The sequence below is a fragment of the Epinephelus moara genome, chromosome 6 (assembly GCF_006386435.1).
Source record: "Epinephelus moara isolate mb chromosome 6, YSFRI_EMoa_1.0, whole genome shotgun sequence".
In the NCBI taxonomy this organism is placed as follows: domain Eukaryota; kingdom Metazoa; phylum Chordata; class Actinopteri; order Perciformes; family Serranidae; genus Epinephelus; species Epinephelus moara.
The window spans coordinates 37,859,737-37,874,787 of NC_065511.1; the positions used below are offsets into that span (position 1 = coordinate 37,859,737).

The 15,051-nt window shown below is 44.2% G+C and overlaps 1 protein-coding gene across 1 annotated transcript; it reads left to right on the top strand.

Annotated features, from left to right (window-relative positions):
* Positions 1 to 7,246: 7,246 nt before the first annotated feature.
* nr1d2a (nuclear receptor subfamily 1, group D, member 2a) lies at positions 7,247 to 13,235 on the top strand. Its single transcript, XM_050046452.1, has 8 exons — positions 7,247 to 7,553; positions 9,419 to 9,655; positions 9,762 to 9,850; positions 9,960 to 10,104; positions 10,219 to 10,958; positions 11,052 to 11,237; positions 11,553 to 11,763; positions 12,010 to 13,235. The coding sequence occupies exons 1-8, from the start codon at positions 7,523 to 7,525 to the stop codon at positions 12,207 to 12,209; spliced, it is 1,839 nt and encodes a 612-aa protein (XP_049902409.1). The 5' UTR covers positions 7,247 to 7,522; the 3' UTR covers positions 12,210 to 13,235.
* Positions 13,236 to 15,051: the final 1,816 nt, after the last annotated feature.

Below are 15,051 nucleotides of genomic sequence, written 5' to 3' on the forward strand. Positions count from 1 at the left end.
ACATAATGTTATAAACCATTTATTACACGTTAATACAGCGCCTATAAATGCTTAACATGAGTGTGAAACTACCAATAACATAAGACAAGTGATGAAAACTTTTCAGTTTGTTTTCTGGCTGCAGCTGCCGCATCTCTCTGATGCTTGACTGGTTCAAGTACTTCCTCTTCATCATATAAACATTAAAGTCAGAGCTAATGGCTTGCTGTCAAAATATCTGCCAAATAAATACAAATAGTGCCAGTTAAAACAAAAAGACACAGCCTTTGCTTTTCTTTATTCTTTCCACAGAACACAAATGGAGGAGGTGAACATTCATCAAAGCATCGTCGTTAATGCCAAAAAGTTGTGACAGTGTGGCAGATATTATTAACTTTTTATCCAGTATCAATATATATATTTTAATATGGCACATGTAATATAATCACAGTCATTTCACTGTTCTTGCACATGTAAGAGCTTTAATTTAGGTTTTTAATAGCAGTTTATTAATTCAGACAACAGAATTTTGCCCACCATCATGAGCATCAACGCAGCTGCAGTGAAAATCAATAACTAATGGTGTTACATTATCTCCAAGCCTTCACAGTTTCCTCATTGATCCCAATTTCTGGTCATACACGCTGTCGCCTTGGGAGACCGTCTGTCTTGCAGAGCAGGATTACTAATACAGCTACACAACTGCACTGGTAACCAGTTAACAACCAGCACCAGCTCTTTACTTCAGTCTTTGCTCCTGTTTTAAGCACACGACATGATAATCCTTTTGTGACCCCTTCCACTCAGTGTTAGTGAACATGTTGGATTTGCTGCAGAGATACAAAGCCTGGAGGCATTTAATGTCAGTGTGACATTTTCCTCTAAAATGTGATGTCACCTTTTCCGACAGCAGGCAGGGCAGCCGAGGCCATGAGAAGAGCTGTGGTTATCTCCATCTGTTGCCACATAACTGCCCTTTCTTTCTCACTCAATATTTTAGCTTTGAAGCAGGTGGCAACATCATTTATAATAAGGTACTTTCATGTAAACTCAGCGCAGCTAAATCAAGATAAACTGCATTTAAGTCTTCAGAAGAGAGATACTTTCCTCAGTGTCACAGAGCACACAGACTGTTACAGGATTCAGTGCTCCTTTTTCTGTGTTTTTAAGGACATGGTTTCAGTGTATTGATAAAAGTAAGGAAAGCAATCATGTGTAACATAAGCAGATACAATTTAAGACAAACAAACTGAGGCCTGACATGTGGCTGAAGTCTCAGACCAGCTGAGGACAAACTGCACAGTGTAGGTAGGCATCATATAGGAAGCTCTCTGGTGTGAAAATGTAGCCAAGTCAGTGTAGAGTAGTGCAGTATTTATGCAGTGTAAGTTTGTTCCTAGCCTCAGAAATCCAAAGTTAAAGCAACGTATCTCAAAGAAGAGGTCTGGTGTTATTCTATGTTTTTGTTTTTGTCAACAGTCCCAGACAGTTTACGCCTCTGTGCCTTAAAGCTCTGTTATTGTCCAAAGCCCCTCAGCAACACATCTGTGATCCGCACCACTGCACCGGGTGATAGGTTCTTTCGTTACGAGAAACACAGGCACTGAAACTGATTTTAAGTCAATCCCACACAAACTTACTTTGACCTGCAGATACAGATACTCCTGCTTGAATAATGCCGGCTGATAATGTCAGTTCCCAGCTGTTTTAGGACTTGAAAGTGAAATGACTGGGCATCAGTCAGAGGTGACTGCTTGGCTAAACTGCTTGCAGACAATCAGCGTTTCCAGTCAGAGCAGCAGATAAATGGCTCTCAATTCCCACCCATATCAGTGACCGCCTGAGTTTCAGTAATTTAAAATTGATAATTAAAACATAGCTCAGGACAAACCAATCATGTGATCACTGATCGAAACCTTTGCATGGAATCAGCTGTCTTCTGAGACGTATGTGTTGTTTATTTTGTTCAACATTTTATGCGTGATGAACTGTTTTAATTTTGTGAACTGTTTTGCTTTAATTGTTGGTATTGCTCTTTATTGTCTTTTCATATTTTCCTGCCAAGGGACAGCAGATGCAAATTAGCTTCATAGCTGATTCTGGCTCAACAGTTGTGTTGTGCATGGCCCCTGTTAAACATTTTAATTAAAAGAACAAAACAAAAAACCTGCAAGAATTTATCAAAAAAAAAAATCTCAATTTTACCAGGGGGAGGGTGGTATGACATTTTTTGGTCATAGGAATAAATTAGGGATTTTTGTATTAAAATCTGACATTGCACCCAAAAAAAATATTGCACCAAAATCAATGTTGTGGGGTGTGATTGACACTTGTCAGACTGAGATAATAATAGCAGAATAATCTCATTATTTCTTGGTATGTTGAAAATGCTTAAATATTTGTCTTTTTTAACAAATGGAAATTAGTGGAATGTGATACAAACTGGCATGTAAAGGGTTAAAATTTAATCAGATAATGATTTAAATTAATTAAAAACAATTACATTTTTTGGGCAAGTGTCGCATTTGATCATTTATGGTGGCAAGCTAACGGAAGTGTTCTCTTAGGAGGGCTTAGAAGGGTTAAAGCACAATTACCTCAAAATTGCACTTACTGGTAAGTACAGTATTTGAGTTACTTTCCACCAGTGTTTTAACACAAGTATTGTCTCGAAGAAATATGTATGAGATTCAAAAAAAAGTACAGGGTTCCCATTGTCATGAAAATCCTGGAAAAGTCATGGAACATAATCATATTTCCAGACTTGGAGAAGTCATGGAATTTTGTTGTGTATAATGAAATTGTTGCTGTTATCTTCTGTAGATAACCTTCCATGTAATGTAACATTACGAAAAAATGTATTTTCTGTAGCTGAGGATGTAACGTGGCAGTAATATGCACTGATATCACAACCTTATGTTTACCATCACATACGTTTTCTCATTTTCTTCCTATGTTCTGTCTCTCCTTTCACGTATGTCTGCTAGTTGAATCTGTCATGTTTAAAAAACACCAAAAAAGTTTGGCAAGAACTGGGACATTTTTTCATTATGGGTTCTTGAAAAGTCATGGAAAAGTTTTGAAATTTTGTCCATGAAAATGTGTGGGAACCCTGAAAGTAAAAACTAGAGACCATCTTGTAATGGATTCCTCCAGCCGCATTGTAGCGATGGAAAAGAAATGTCAGCAAGGGGCATGAGGTTGGGGAGGAGATGGTCCCTCGTCTACCTCCTACCTCTGTACTTTCGGCGTCCTTGCTTGGACCACACCCATCTGTGAACTCTGCCTTTATTTAGGCTACTCAACTACATACCTGTGAAAGTTTGTGACTGGATCTTGCTCTGTTGTGACACCATCATGTTGACAAAATGTGTCCACAGACAGACATACATACAACAGCTTCTATGGTGGTTCCTGCTACAGAAGGTGCCAACAGGACCAGATTTTGCCACGATGACGCACACACAAACACACACAGACTCACAAAGACTCACAAAGTGAAAACAATGCCAGCCGTCATGACATTGTTGCAGCTGATAATAACAGTTTGAAACTCCATCATGCTTTAAGATAAGACAAGGGAACTTTTTGCGCAACAGTTGCAGCACAAAGTTGACAGAGTGCAAATATTAAGACAGAGATAACAGTAAGGTGTTGTGTTTGTTTTTCTGTTGATATAATGTATTACTACACCACACCAGTATGTACTCCAGTAGTGGTGAGGAGTATCTAATACCCATTTTCCACCAAAATTAGTGCACGTACGCAGGTTTTATAAACACGGAAACCCCCACTAAAAATAGGCGACAGACTCATTTCCCATTGCCAATAGACTGGAGCCATGAACATGGCTTTGCAGCAGATGACCAAGCCTTTCTGTTTTTGTTTTTTTTACTGGTGTGTCTAAAAAGATTCTGAGTCTGGCCCTCACACAGTACATTTACATGCACAGCTTAATCGAGCTATGCTCAAAATTCGATTTTGGCGTCTAATCGGACTTCTGTCCTTGTCCCAGTTTACAAGCAATTGAGAAAATCGAATTACTGACGGGAACGTGTCCTCCTCCTCAACACTAGGTGGCGATATCCGTCGTTTCAGCTGGTTAATACGGCCCCCTTTCCGGCTGACCTATTACGTCACTTAATAATAAACAACTGGAGTCAGGCGGCAGACCAGCATTTTCGAACAACAGCTGGACAGATGGATAATCATACAGCTTTGTTCATCTCGTACGTAATGTACGTGTTACTGATTGTGCAGATAAGGTGCACGCTATCCCTCGTGGTCATGGTGATTTCGAGAGGCAGACAAGAACGCCGTATGCTGTTGGAGGGCTACAACAATAGCATGTCTTGTCTGTTCCGGGGTCATGTGCCAGCGTGGGGGGTGTGGAGCATGCCCACATGCATTGTCTAGTTTAACTCTGATTACAGCGCATACATGCCGGAGAAAATCGAATTCCAATCGCATTATCTGGGTGTCTTAATCGGAGTTGGAGAATTCCGATATTAGTCGGAGTAACGCGTTTACATGCACTTCAGTTGTCCATTAGCCCCACTGGTTTGCCGAACAGTGGGGCTAACTGATATATTATGCTTTTGCCGCATCCCATCTGCAAAACGGCAAAAACGTCCTTCCTGCAAGTGAAGGCTTCTCGGGCAGTCTTCTGTTCCTCTCTCAAGGAAAAAGATAAGTGTAGTTGGCTTAGTGTTTCTTCCAAAGCTAAATTGAATGGACATGGTCCTTCAGCAGCTGCCATCTTGGCTGTTTACTTTTTGACTCCTATGGCGCAGCGCTGTCTTCATTATGTTACGCCCGCCCAGAGCCCGCCTCTGTCAGATAGACTGATCTGATTGGTCCGATAGGCGATTCAACGGGCTCTGCTCTGCTCGTCGGGGCCACATCCCCGTGCAGTGCAAATTTGAATTTGCTGGGGGCAGGGCATCTGGATTTCCAGGTTAATTCAACATCACAGACAGGCTGGAAAAGAGGTTAGTTAACAGTAGAGAGCAGCACTGAGGCCAGTGAAAATGTTTCGGTGGTTACTTCTTTTTATGTATCTTACCTATGCAGTCTCCCTTTCAAACTTGGTGCAGACCAACTTGGAACAATGTTTGAGTGCTGCTTGGGTGGAGACGGACGTTTTTTTTTATCTCCCCACTAAAGGGGCTAAAATTAGTGAAATCACCCAGGTGTTGTACACTGCTCAAAAAAAATAAGGGAACACTTAAATCACACATCAAATCTTGATGAATGAATTACTGAAGTTGAAAATCTTTACTGATGCCTGTACGCACTCCCGACAATGTCTGGGCATCCTCCTGATGAGTCGGCGAATGGTGTCCTGGGGGATCTCCTCTCAGACCTGGACGTCAGTGAGCTAACTGGGATGGTAAAAGATTGTGATTGACATGTTATGCCATTGTTATTTAGAAAGCACGACTGACGCATATGTTAAACGCTCTGCACATGCTCCAGTGTCCGCCCCGGGCTTTGATCTGGAAGTTGAATGGCATTAAATTCGTAACAGAAGAAGCCGGTAAAAACATGGCAAAATCTACATCCAGAGCTGTGCATTTTGAGACAGACGCAACGTACAGAGCTGTGAAGTTGTCCACCATGGTACCAGTTTGCCGCTAGCTAACAGTAGCTAACTTGTTTGTCGATTGTTTGGTCTGTAATGTAATAGGTCAACCGGAAAAAGGTCAAATGCTAACAAGGTATAAGAGGGCGTATCGCCACCTATCATGCAGAGTCGGACATCCTTCGTTCAATAAATCGATTCCCCTCCTGTGCTTGTAGACTGGGACAAGGACGGTAGACCTATTAAATGGCCTAGTTGAGCTATAATTGTAACCCGACTTAACTGTGCATGTATACATACTGACTGTGGGGGGGCCTGCTCTCTTTAGGGCCCCCCCCCACACACATTGGGCCCCAGTGCAACCACAGTGCCTGCACTGTCTATATTTATGCCTCCTGCCATGGGCCTATTGCCTCATATTCCAACCATGCTGTTAAAGCATTAGTAATGTGATTCGCAGAAACCGCAGCTGGTCAGTCCTTCGCTGATTCTCTCATAAGTCGGCCCGTTCTTCACCGTCCCCGTCATCTGACGGTTAATGGCCTCTTCGTTTGCGAGAGCAAGGAGGGCGTGCAATTCTTTGTCTCATCAGTTGCTCATCTTTACAGTGTCTTTCAGGTTTGTGTTTCCCTCTTGCTACTAGCTCCTCATTCCTGCTATCAGCTGTTTCCTGTTAGTCCACCAACAGTGGGTCGCATGTGCGGCGTCATCAACAGCCCCTCCCACAAGTCATCAACAGCCCCTCCCACAAGTCATCAACAGCCCCTCCCATGACGGAAGCGTACTGAACTGAACTGAGTGTAGGCCTTTAATAATATAATTTATGGAAGTACCAAAGTACAATACTTTCAGTAAATGTTGCTGTTAATACTATTTGTCGGTGAAGATTCTCAGTCATCCAGGTCATGGTAATCCTAAGTGCTATATCGTAGGCAACTGGACTTGCTTGCGTTTTTTGACGACGTTTCGCCTCTCATCCAAGAAGCTTCTTGAATTCTAAATGACTGGTACGAAGTTGCAGGCTTTGAACCCTGTGCAAGCGCATGCAACTTGCATGAGAGGCGAAACGTCGTCAAGAAACGCAAGCAAGTCCAGTTGCCAACGATATAGCACTTACGACGTTAATACTTTTGTATTTTTTGTTAAATGAAATCTTGACTGAATCTTGCTTTCACTTAAGTAAAAGCAAAGGTGATCAATGTGCAGAGGCTACACTTCCCTCCACCCATGAACCCCACTTTATCAGAAGGAAATGTGCTTTTTACTCTGCTACATACATGATGTTTAAAGTTACTAAACACATTACAGATTTACTTTCCATCTAAGAGCTTCTTCCACCCTTGCAGTCTGTTAAAATAAGGGCCAGCTGCAGCTTGTCAGTAACTGCAAACAGTCAATAATTGCCTGAAAACAAGGCTGACTCGCTGGTGAACTGTCGAGGCACACTGCACGCAGCATGACTGCACTGTACTTTACTGTTCCGGCTTCTCCCTTCACGTTGTGCTCTGCAACGTGACCGCTCTGTTACCATTCCTCTGTTACATCCACGAGGCGCTTGGCTCCGCCCTCCGGTGTCCTGAAAGTGTGTCACTGGGTTAAAGTGGCTCGAGCGCCCGGGCGGAGGGGCGTGGCCGACAAATGGGTCACATGGGCGAGCCCACTATTGAGAACATTTCGTTCTCTTGACTAACCCGCAGTCACACACAACAAGGGGGGAGTTCCTCCGAGCCAGACGCATCACTTCGACCTGTTCTCTCCGGGAGAGTCGGACCTGCAGATTATTTCCCCGCAGCACACTCATGAGATGAGCTCCATCTTTAAACTGCTCTCACTCAAACAGCAAGTTTAGTCTGCGTCCTTTTCCTTTTTATGTTTTAATTCGTGACAGTGGCAGAAGTCTTGACAGACAGTTGAGTTTAGTTGAATTATCTGTTGGAGATTTTCCATCCTCGAACAGAGATGCCTGAGGACATCGGCACAGCCAAGCCTGGTAAGAACACAATATTTCATATATTAATAACTGCTGCACTGAAACACAGAGGATGTAGTGTTGTAACTGCATGCACTGTGCACACACTCTGCTGCAGTGATGTTAACATGTAAGGAAATGACGCACCTCGAGAGGAGTCCAAGTCATTCTTAAAAATCATTTTACGCACGTATAATTCGAGTTTATTTTGCGTTTTGTGTTTATTATGGAGAGGAAGCTCAGAGGGTATTGGTGGCATGAAGGTATGAAACACATAAGTTCATTGAATGCATCATGTTTTAAATAGATCAAGTGTTTCATAAATGAATGAGTCCTGCCACTGAAACTGTTTGTTCCTGGCTGTGGTGCAGCATCATACCGTCCTCTCTGGGTCACAGGGTGTTGACACATTTTTATAAATTATTATATTTCATTGTCATGTGCATTAAGATGAATTAGAGTGTTAATCCTGCCCAGAAATAGTGTTTAATAATCGGGGTTAGGAGTGCCAGTGCGCCGCCGCGTCCATTTCCATTTGACACAACAACAGTGTTTAACTCTCACATGGACAGCGTAGCCTAGCCATGTGCCCGTGTGTACACGCTTCCCTGGTACACTCCTCTGATTGGTCGAGGGGCGGTCCTCTGCGAGCAGCACGCGTCAGTTGGAGCGCTCCTCTGATTGGCCGGAGCTGGGCCCGTGACGCAGAACGTTGCATAATCCACGCTGTACACAGCACTCCCGGCGCGAGGCTGGACCGCGAGGTACACGTGAGACGGTGGAGACACAGCAGCCACTGACCTAGATTTTTTTCTCTGCCTGCTCCCTCGCGCGTCGCTTTCACAGAAATTCATGACAGGTCCACGTGTGGGTGGGCCGTGAAGGAGAACAGTCATGGTTGAGGGTTAGGTAATCATCTGCTGTGGCCTCCAGAGTTAGGGTTTTATTTTGAGTTTTTACACAAATATTCCAGTAATCTTTTTTTTTTTCTTAAATGGAAACTGACTGCACATGTTTGGTATTTTACAAACTGCACCGCCCTACTTTGAGTCACTTTAATTGCAGTTGCAGTGCCTTGCCCAGGGGCACTTAGATGACACAACTTAAAGTCATTTTTCCTATTTCTAATAATGACTCACATGTCTCTGAGATATCCCGTCTCCTCGCTCCAGACTACCTGTGCACCAAACATTAAAGCCCAAACTCTTTAATCCTAAGCAGGCATTCTTTGGCACCACATATCATTACATAACCCACCCGTTGATGTTTTCCCTTTGCGTTCTGCTTTCCCACAACTGTTATGTTGCTCCACTGATTCAGTGACCCTGTCTGGAGCACCCTCCCATAGCATAGAGACCCATGTATGTTATGTAATGGTGTTATCCAACCAGTAAGCAGCACTGGAGGTGATAAAGCAGGTCATTCTTAGCACAGTGGATAAAACCAGACAGGAAACACACAATGTAGGCTGCTCCGCTGTCGAGGCGTGTCACAGGCCCGTGTACTCGCTGTACTGGCCAAGAATCCATTTGGCAAACAGGCTATTTTGTTATAATTATTATTATCACTGCAGTTAAAGTCCTCTTATCATCACTGGGTCACAGCACCCTTGGCAGGCTTGATGCGTAGTAGGGGTGAAAACATTCCTTTGGCGGCTGCTAATGTCTCAGAAATAGATTAACATGAAAACAAGGTGTCACATGTCCACAGAGAGCAGATGTAGTTTATTCGCTTTTTAAAACAGTTGAAATTATTCGTGCATAATAAGCAACAACGCCCAGGTACGTGGATATAGGGTGTATCTAATACTATGTAATTATTGACAGCCATGAAAGAAAGGAAAGTAATTAACCTGCTGTGATGTCACCGTCTCTCCCTCTCCACAGGAGGAGTCATCGCCTATATTTCCTCTGGCTCCGCCTCCAGCCCAGAGTCCTGTATGAGCACCAGCCCCAGCAGCAGCTACCTGTCGACATCACAGTCGGTGTCCCGCCCCGCGCTGCCCAGCAGGGCCGTGGGCATGGTGGTGGATATCTCTCCGCCGGCCAAGAACGGCCAACAGCGTGGCCACGGCATGGAGAAGGCCGGGCGCTCCTCTACGTCTGCCAAGAGCAGCATCACCAGTGAGTACAGCGTTAAAGTCGCATTGTCAAAATACTGTGCTACTGAGAAACATGTCGCACATCTGGTTTCAGGCACACTAGTCACAGCTCATCTTTGTCTTTGCAGAAATTAACGGCATGGTGCTGTTGTGTAAAGTGTGTGGAGACGTGGCCTCGGGCTTCCACTATGGCGTCCACGCCTGCGAGGGCTGCAAGGTGAGACAAGTTCCCAGAATGAAGCGTTGCGTCTCTGCACATTTGATTCATGGCCTCTTGCTGACTTTACACACTGACGTGACCAATGCTGCTCATGGCGATCTTATAGGGGTTCTTCAGGAGAAGCATCCAGCAGAACATCCAGTACAAGAAGTGTCTTAAGATGGAGAACTGCACCATCATGAGGATCAACAGGAACCGCTGCCAGCAGTGTCGCTTCAAGAAGTGTCTGGCTGTCGGCATGTCCAGAGACGGTGAGCAGTACTTTTAGTTTAATTACTCAGCTGCCGTCATTCACTTCTTCTCTTTGGTGGCCCTTAAGTGTCGTTAACCTTGAGACAATCTAATGGCCGTTATTTTACTCCCAGCTGTCAGATTTGGCCGCATCCCCAAGAGGGAAAAGCAGAGGATGCTGCTGGAGATGCAGAACGCCATGAACAACATGATGAGCAACAACAGCCAGCTGCACAGCATGCTGCACGGCCAGCAGAGCCCCTCACTGCCCATGGAGGCCATGACCAGCGACCCCAGCTCCTCGCCCTCCTCTTCCTCCTCCTCTGCTTCCGATTCCCCGTCGTGTTCCAACCCCTCCTCCCCGCAGTGCCCCCAGGACTCAGAGTCCGTGGTTTCCATGGACACCAACTCCAGCTCCGCCTCGTCCTGTGGATCAGACAGCGGCGAGGACGAGGCCGTCGTCACCGTGAGCCGGCAGCACCAAGATGCCTTCGCCTACAGCCAGCAGAGGTCGCCGAGACAGGGCCAGGCTTCGCCCTCGTCGAGCGCGGTCGCCCTGGAGACGGGGTGTGACAACCGCATGGAGGAGCAACAGGAGAGCTGGAGCTGCTGGAACAACAATGTGGATGTGGGAGGTTACCAGCACAGTTCGTACAGTAACAGTCAACACGTCGCCAACACTGCTTACAGGGAGGAGAGGGGAGTCTACCAGCAGCAGCAGCAGCAGCAGCAGCAGCAGCAGCAGCAGCAGCTCAACAGCGCCCCCAGCTGTGAACCATCAGAAGTCAGCCAAAGACAGCATGAATTTAACACACAAACTGCCTCAAGTGGTTACAGTGGACCAACCAGCTGCATGAGTAACAGAACACACTTGGTGAGTCATTAATCTTTTCCATTCTTAAAATTCATATTATGACTCTTAAAAACTGAAACTGAAGTTTGACCCTCTGTCGTCATGGTTTCCCAGGTCTGTCCCATGAACACATCACCCTACGTGGACCCCCGCAAGCCGAGCCAGGAGGTCTGGGAGGAGTTCTCCATGAGCTTCACCCCCGCCGTGCAGGAGGTGGTCGACTTCGCCAAGAGGATCCCGGGCTTCCGCGACCTCCCCGAGCACGATCAAGTGGGCCTGCTGAAAGCTGGAACTTTTGAGGTATGAGGGCAAAGAAGCCAAACATAAACACGTTGTGTTATTTTGTGCTCGCTTTGAAGCTGAGCGCGGCATATAGGAGTCGCTGAGGCGTTCCCAAACAGAGCACGCTGTCAGCTGTGTGTGCTGAATAATATTTGCTCAGATAACAGATGAAATGGTTGTGAAAGAAAGTTTCACATCATAAAAGCAGAGTCAGATTGAGTTGTAAGAAACAACGCTTACAGTCAGTTTGATCTAAGAACTTATCACAAGATGTCTTTGTTTACCTGCAGATCAAACCATAGACTAATAATCTTCACATCTCTCCACTCTCAGGTGCTGATGGTCCGATTCGCTTCTCTGTTCAACGTGGTTGAGCGGACGGTGACCTTCCTGAGTGGCAAGCGTTATAGCCTTGACACGCTACGGTCACTGGGTGCTGGTGAGCTGCTCAACTCCATGTGCGAGTTCAGCGAGAAGCTGGCGGCTCTGCGGCTCGACTCAGACGAAATGAGCCTCTTCACGGCCGTGGTGCTCGTCTCAGCCGGTAAGAACTCCTCAGAGTGAAGATGTTGTTTGTGAGCAGGGTGGAGAAGAAGAGGTCGTACAGTTGTACTTTTTATACCAGTACTAAGGCTAAAATGAACCTCGAATAGGTGATCTATTCTATTTAAATTCATTTATATGTGCACAAATGGCATTTAAAATAAGTACTGTGATGTATTTAAAAGCAAAATGTTTGTTAGTCCTGTCCTCCATCATTAACCCTTTCTCTCCTCTTCTCCTGGCTCAGACCGCTCAGGGATCCAGGACCTGAACTCAGTCGAGGCGCTGCAGGACAAACTGATCCGGGCGCTGCGAAACCTGGTGATGCAGAACCACGGCGAGGAGTCGGCCACCACCTTCACCAAGCTGCTGCTCAAGCTTCCCGAGCTGCGTTCACTCAACAACATGCACTCAGAGGAACTGCTCTCTTTCAAAGTGCACCCTTGAAAGCTTCCTGAGGGGGCACACCTGTGCCCCTCCACCTTATCCACACACCTCCACCTCCACCTCCACCAGGACCTGCCTCTTACTGCACCCTCACCCTCCGTGTTCGACCAACTCAGTTGCGTGTTTGTTTCTAGAATGTATTAAAAGTTATTTTTTATTCTATTTTTGTTAAGTAGACCGCGCGGGGTCTGGAGAGAGAAGAATATAAAACGTACTGTATTTATAGAAGAGATAGCTTGTTGCACACAAACACACGCAAGTGCATGTGTGTCAGAGGTTAGTTTTGCAAAGTTGGAGGCACTTTTCTATTTTTAAACAACGAAGAATACTTAACTGGCTTTATGAAAAGATAGAAAAACAATTGGTCGATCCAAAAGCCATTTAATTCCAAAGTGTATTCTCTGATGAGCGGGTGAATGTGAGAGACAGTATACACCTTACATACCTACCGCATGTTTGTTTGGTCCAATATTTTGACTGATACATGTCGGCGAGAAAGGCAAGCTATCAGAACATGTATGGAAGACTGTGTGACGACCGCTGTTAATGCATGGCTGTACTTATTACGAACAATTATTACTCGGATCTTCTCCCCTCGCCTCAGAAAGCATCAGTTCACAGTTTCAGTGTAAATACTGTTGTATGTTTTCTTTTTATTTAAGTTGTTTTTTATGTGTTTATATCGACTGCCTGTACACTGCCTGGTGATTTCTGGGGGAGTCGACGACGCCATGTTCAGCAACACTACATTTGCACATGTAACACAACATGTATAGGCTACATGTAGTCACACTAGTGTTTTTGACCTTTTCCCACTTTGTTTTGTTTTTTTTAATCAGACTTTGTGTGCTCTCAGCATAGCACTGAATTTGATGTGTTTGTCATCCATTTTGTTGAAATATCTGTTTCTTCAACTGGCGACACTGCCATATGTAAATAAATATATATATATATAAATATATATAAATATCTGATGAACATAGTATATAAATATGATATAGTATGAATAAATACAAGTGAAGAATACTCTGTGTACTTTGTGTTTTTTAGATACCAGTGTTTTAACTGAATGAAAAGCTCAGATGAATCCACACCAGCAGTGACTGTTGTTCTCCACTAGATGGAGCAGTTTTCTCACAGCGTCGTGATTCAAAGATCCAACAGCCAGCCAGCAAGAATGAATCAGACATTAAAACAGTGAGAATAAAATAATTATATAATAATTCAGACTAACAGCTGTCCAATTAAAAATACAAAATACATGAGTTAAACCAATATAAGAAGTGAGAATAAATTAAATTGAAATAATAATTGAGACCAGCAAGCCAAACTTCTTAAAGGCACAGCCAAAAATGAATGTTTTAATGAATAGAAACGCCACTCCCCACTGCTGTAAATGATTAATATAAAGCTTTTAATGTTTTATCTTAATCAAGTTTATTTTAAAAAGCTCATTATTTGGCGGTGGACACATTGGAAAGTGTAAATGATGAGGTTTCTGTCAATGCTTTCTGCTCATATGATAAAAACTCCTGGAGATATTAATCCAAATAAATGACATATTTACCAAAGTCCTGCTGAAATTGGCGCAAAGAACTCTGGGTACTTTACACCTGCTGAGGATTCACACATGCATCCTTGAAAATTCTCTGAATGAAGGACTCTGTCCTCGGTAGAATTTAAAGAATCCTTGACACCGGAACAGCCCTTGGGTGGGGCTTGATGATGTAGCATCCTTGAAATTGAACAATTTAAGGATCCCTCCTTGACTTTGAGAAACACCTCATGTGGAAGCTCTTTGTCTGTGCAAGTTGTTGCATAATGCGAAGAAGTTTAGAGTCGTATGAACCCTGAGAGGCCTGCAGAGCGACTTTATGATTTACATATTGTTTATTTTAAATCAGCTGAGCTCCAAGAAAATTCTTTTTACAGGAGAGACTAATGTGAAAGCTTCATACTGACACTGTTTGAATAAAGAGGTTGGGTTCAGTTCTCAGAATATGTGATGATAGTATTTAAATGTTTAGCAGAGTTAACACGGGCGGATTACGAGACAGTGGCTCCCTGGGCACAGACATGTAAAAGGCCCCACCACCTCTCCAGCCATAGACGTCGGAACTAGGGGTGCGGGGGGTGCGGCCGCACCCCCTCCCATCCACCCCCCGCACCCCAGCCTCCCTACCCACTGCATTACGCTTTAAAAATAAATAAATAAAGAATCTGAATTTAAACTCAATTTGTCTGACTTACATTTATCTCTTTCATATCATTAATGCATAGATCTATGCTTTTGATGTGATATGCAACCTGCCTGACTACATACAGTAGCCTTGGCATCCAGGATGTTGTGTCCATCCTGCAAACCTTGCAGCCCCAAACCCGCTCCATGCTGTCGGAGGTGGAGAAGTTCATTAAGCTCTGTCTGGCCCTGCCCATATCTGTTGTGGCATCCGAGTGCTCTTTCTCAGCCTTGCGCAGGCTGAAAACCTGGCTGCGCAACACCATGACCCAGGAGAGACTAACACATTTGGCCATTATGAACGCTCACAGTGACCTTATGGATGAAAGCGATGTCTCGACCCTGCTTAAAATCTTCATCAGTAGGTCAACTGAGAGAAGGTCCACTTTTGGAAATGCATGAAAGCCCTGAGTCACGAGCGCAGACTTTTCTTTTTTTCATTCAAAGTTACAAATAATGTTATTATGTTTCTTAAATGGCTTGATTTAATTATCAGTTTCATTTTCTTAACAATAAAGATGCCGTGTTCATCCATTCTAGTTCTCTTATAACTGCATGTTATTATAAAATAACTTCAAATCAAATCCTTAATCATTGATAAGT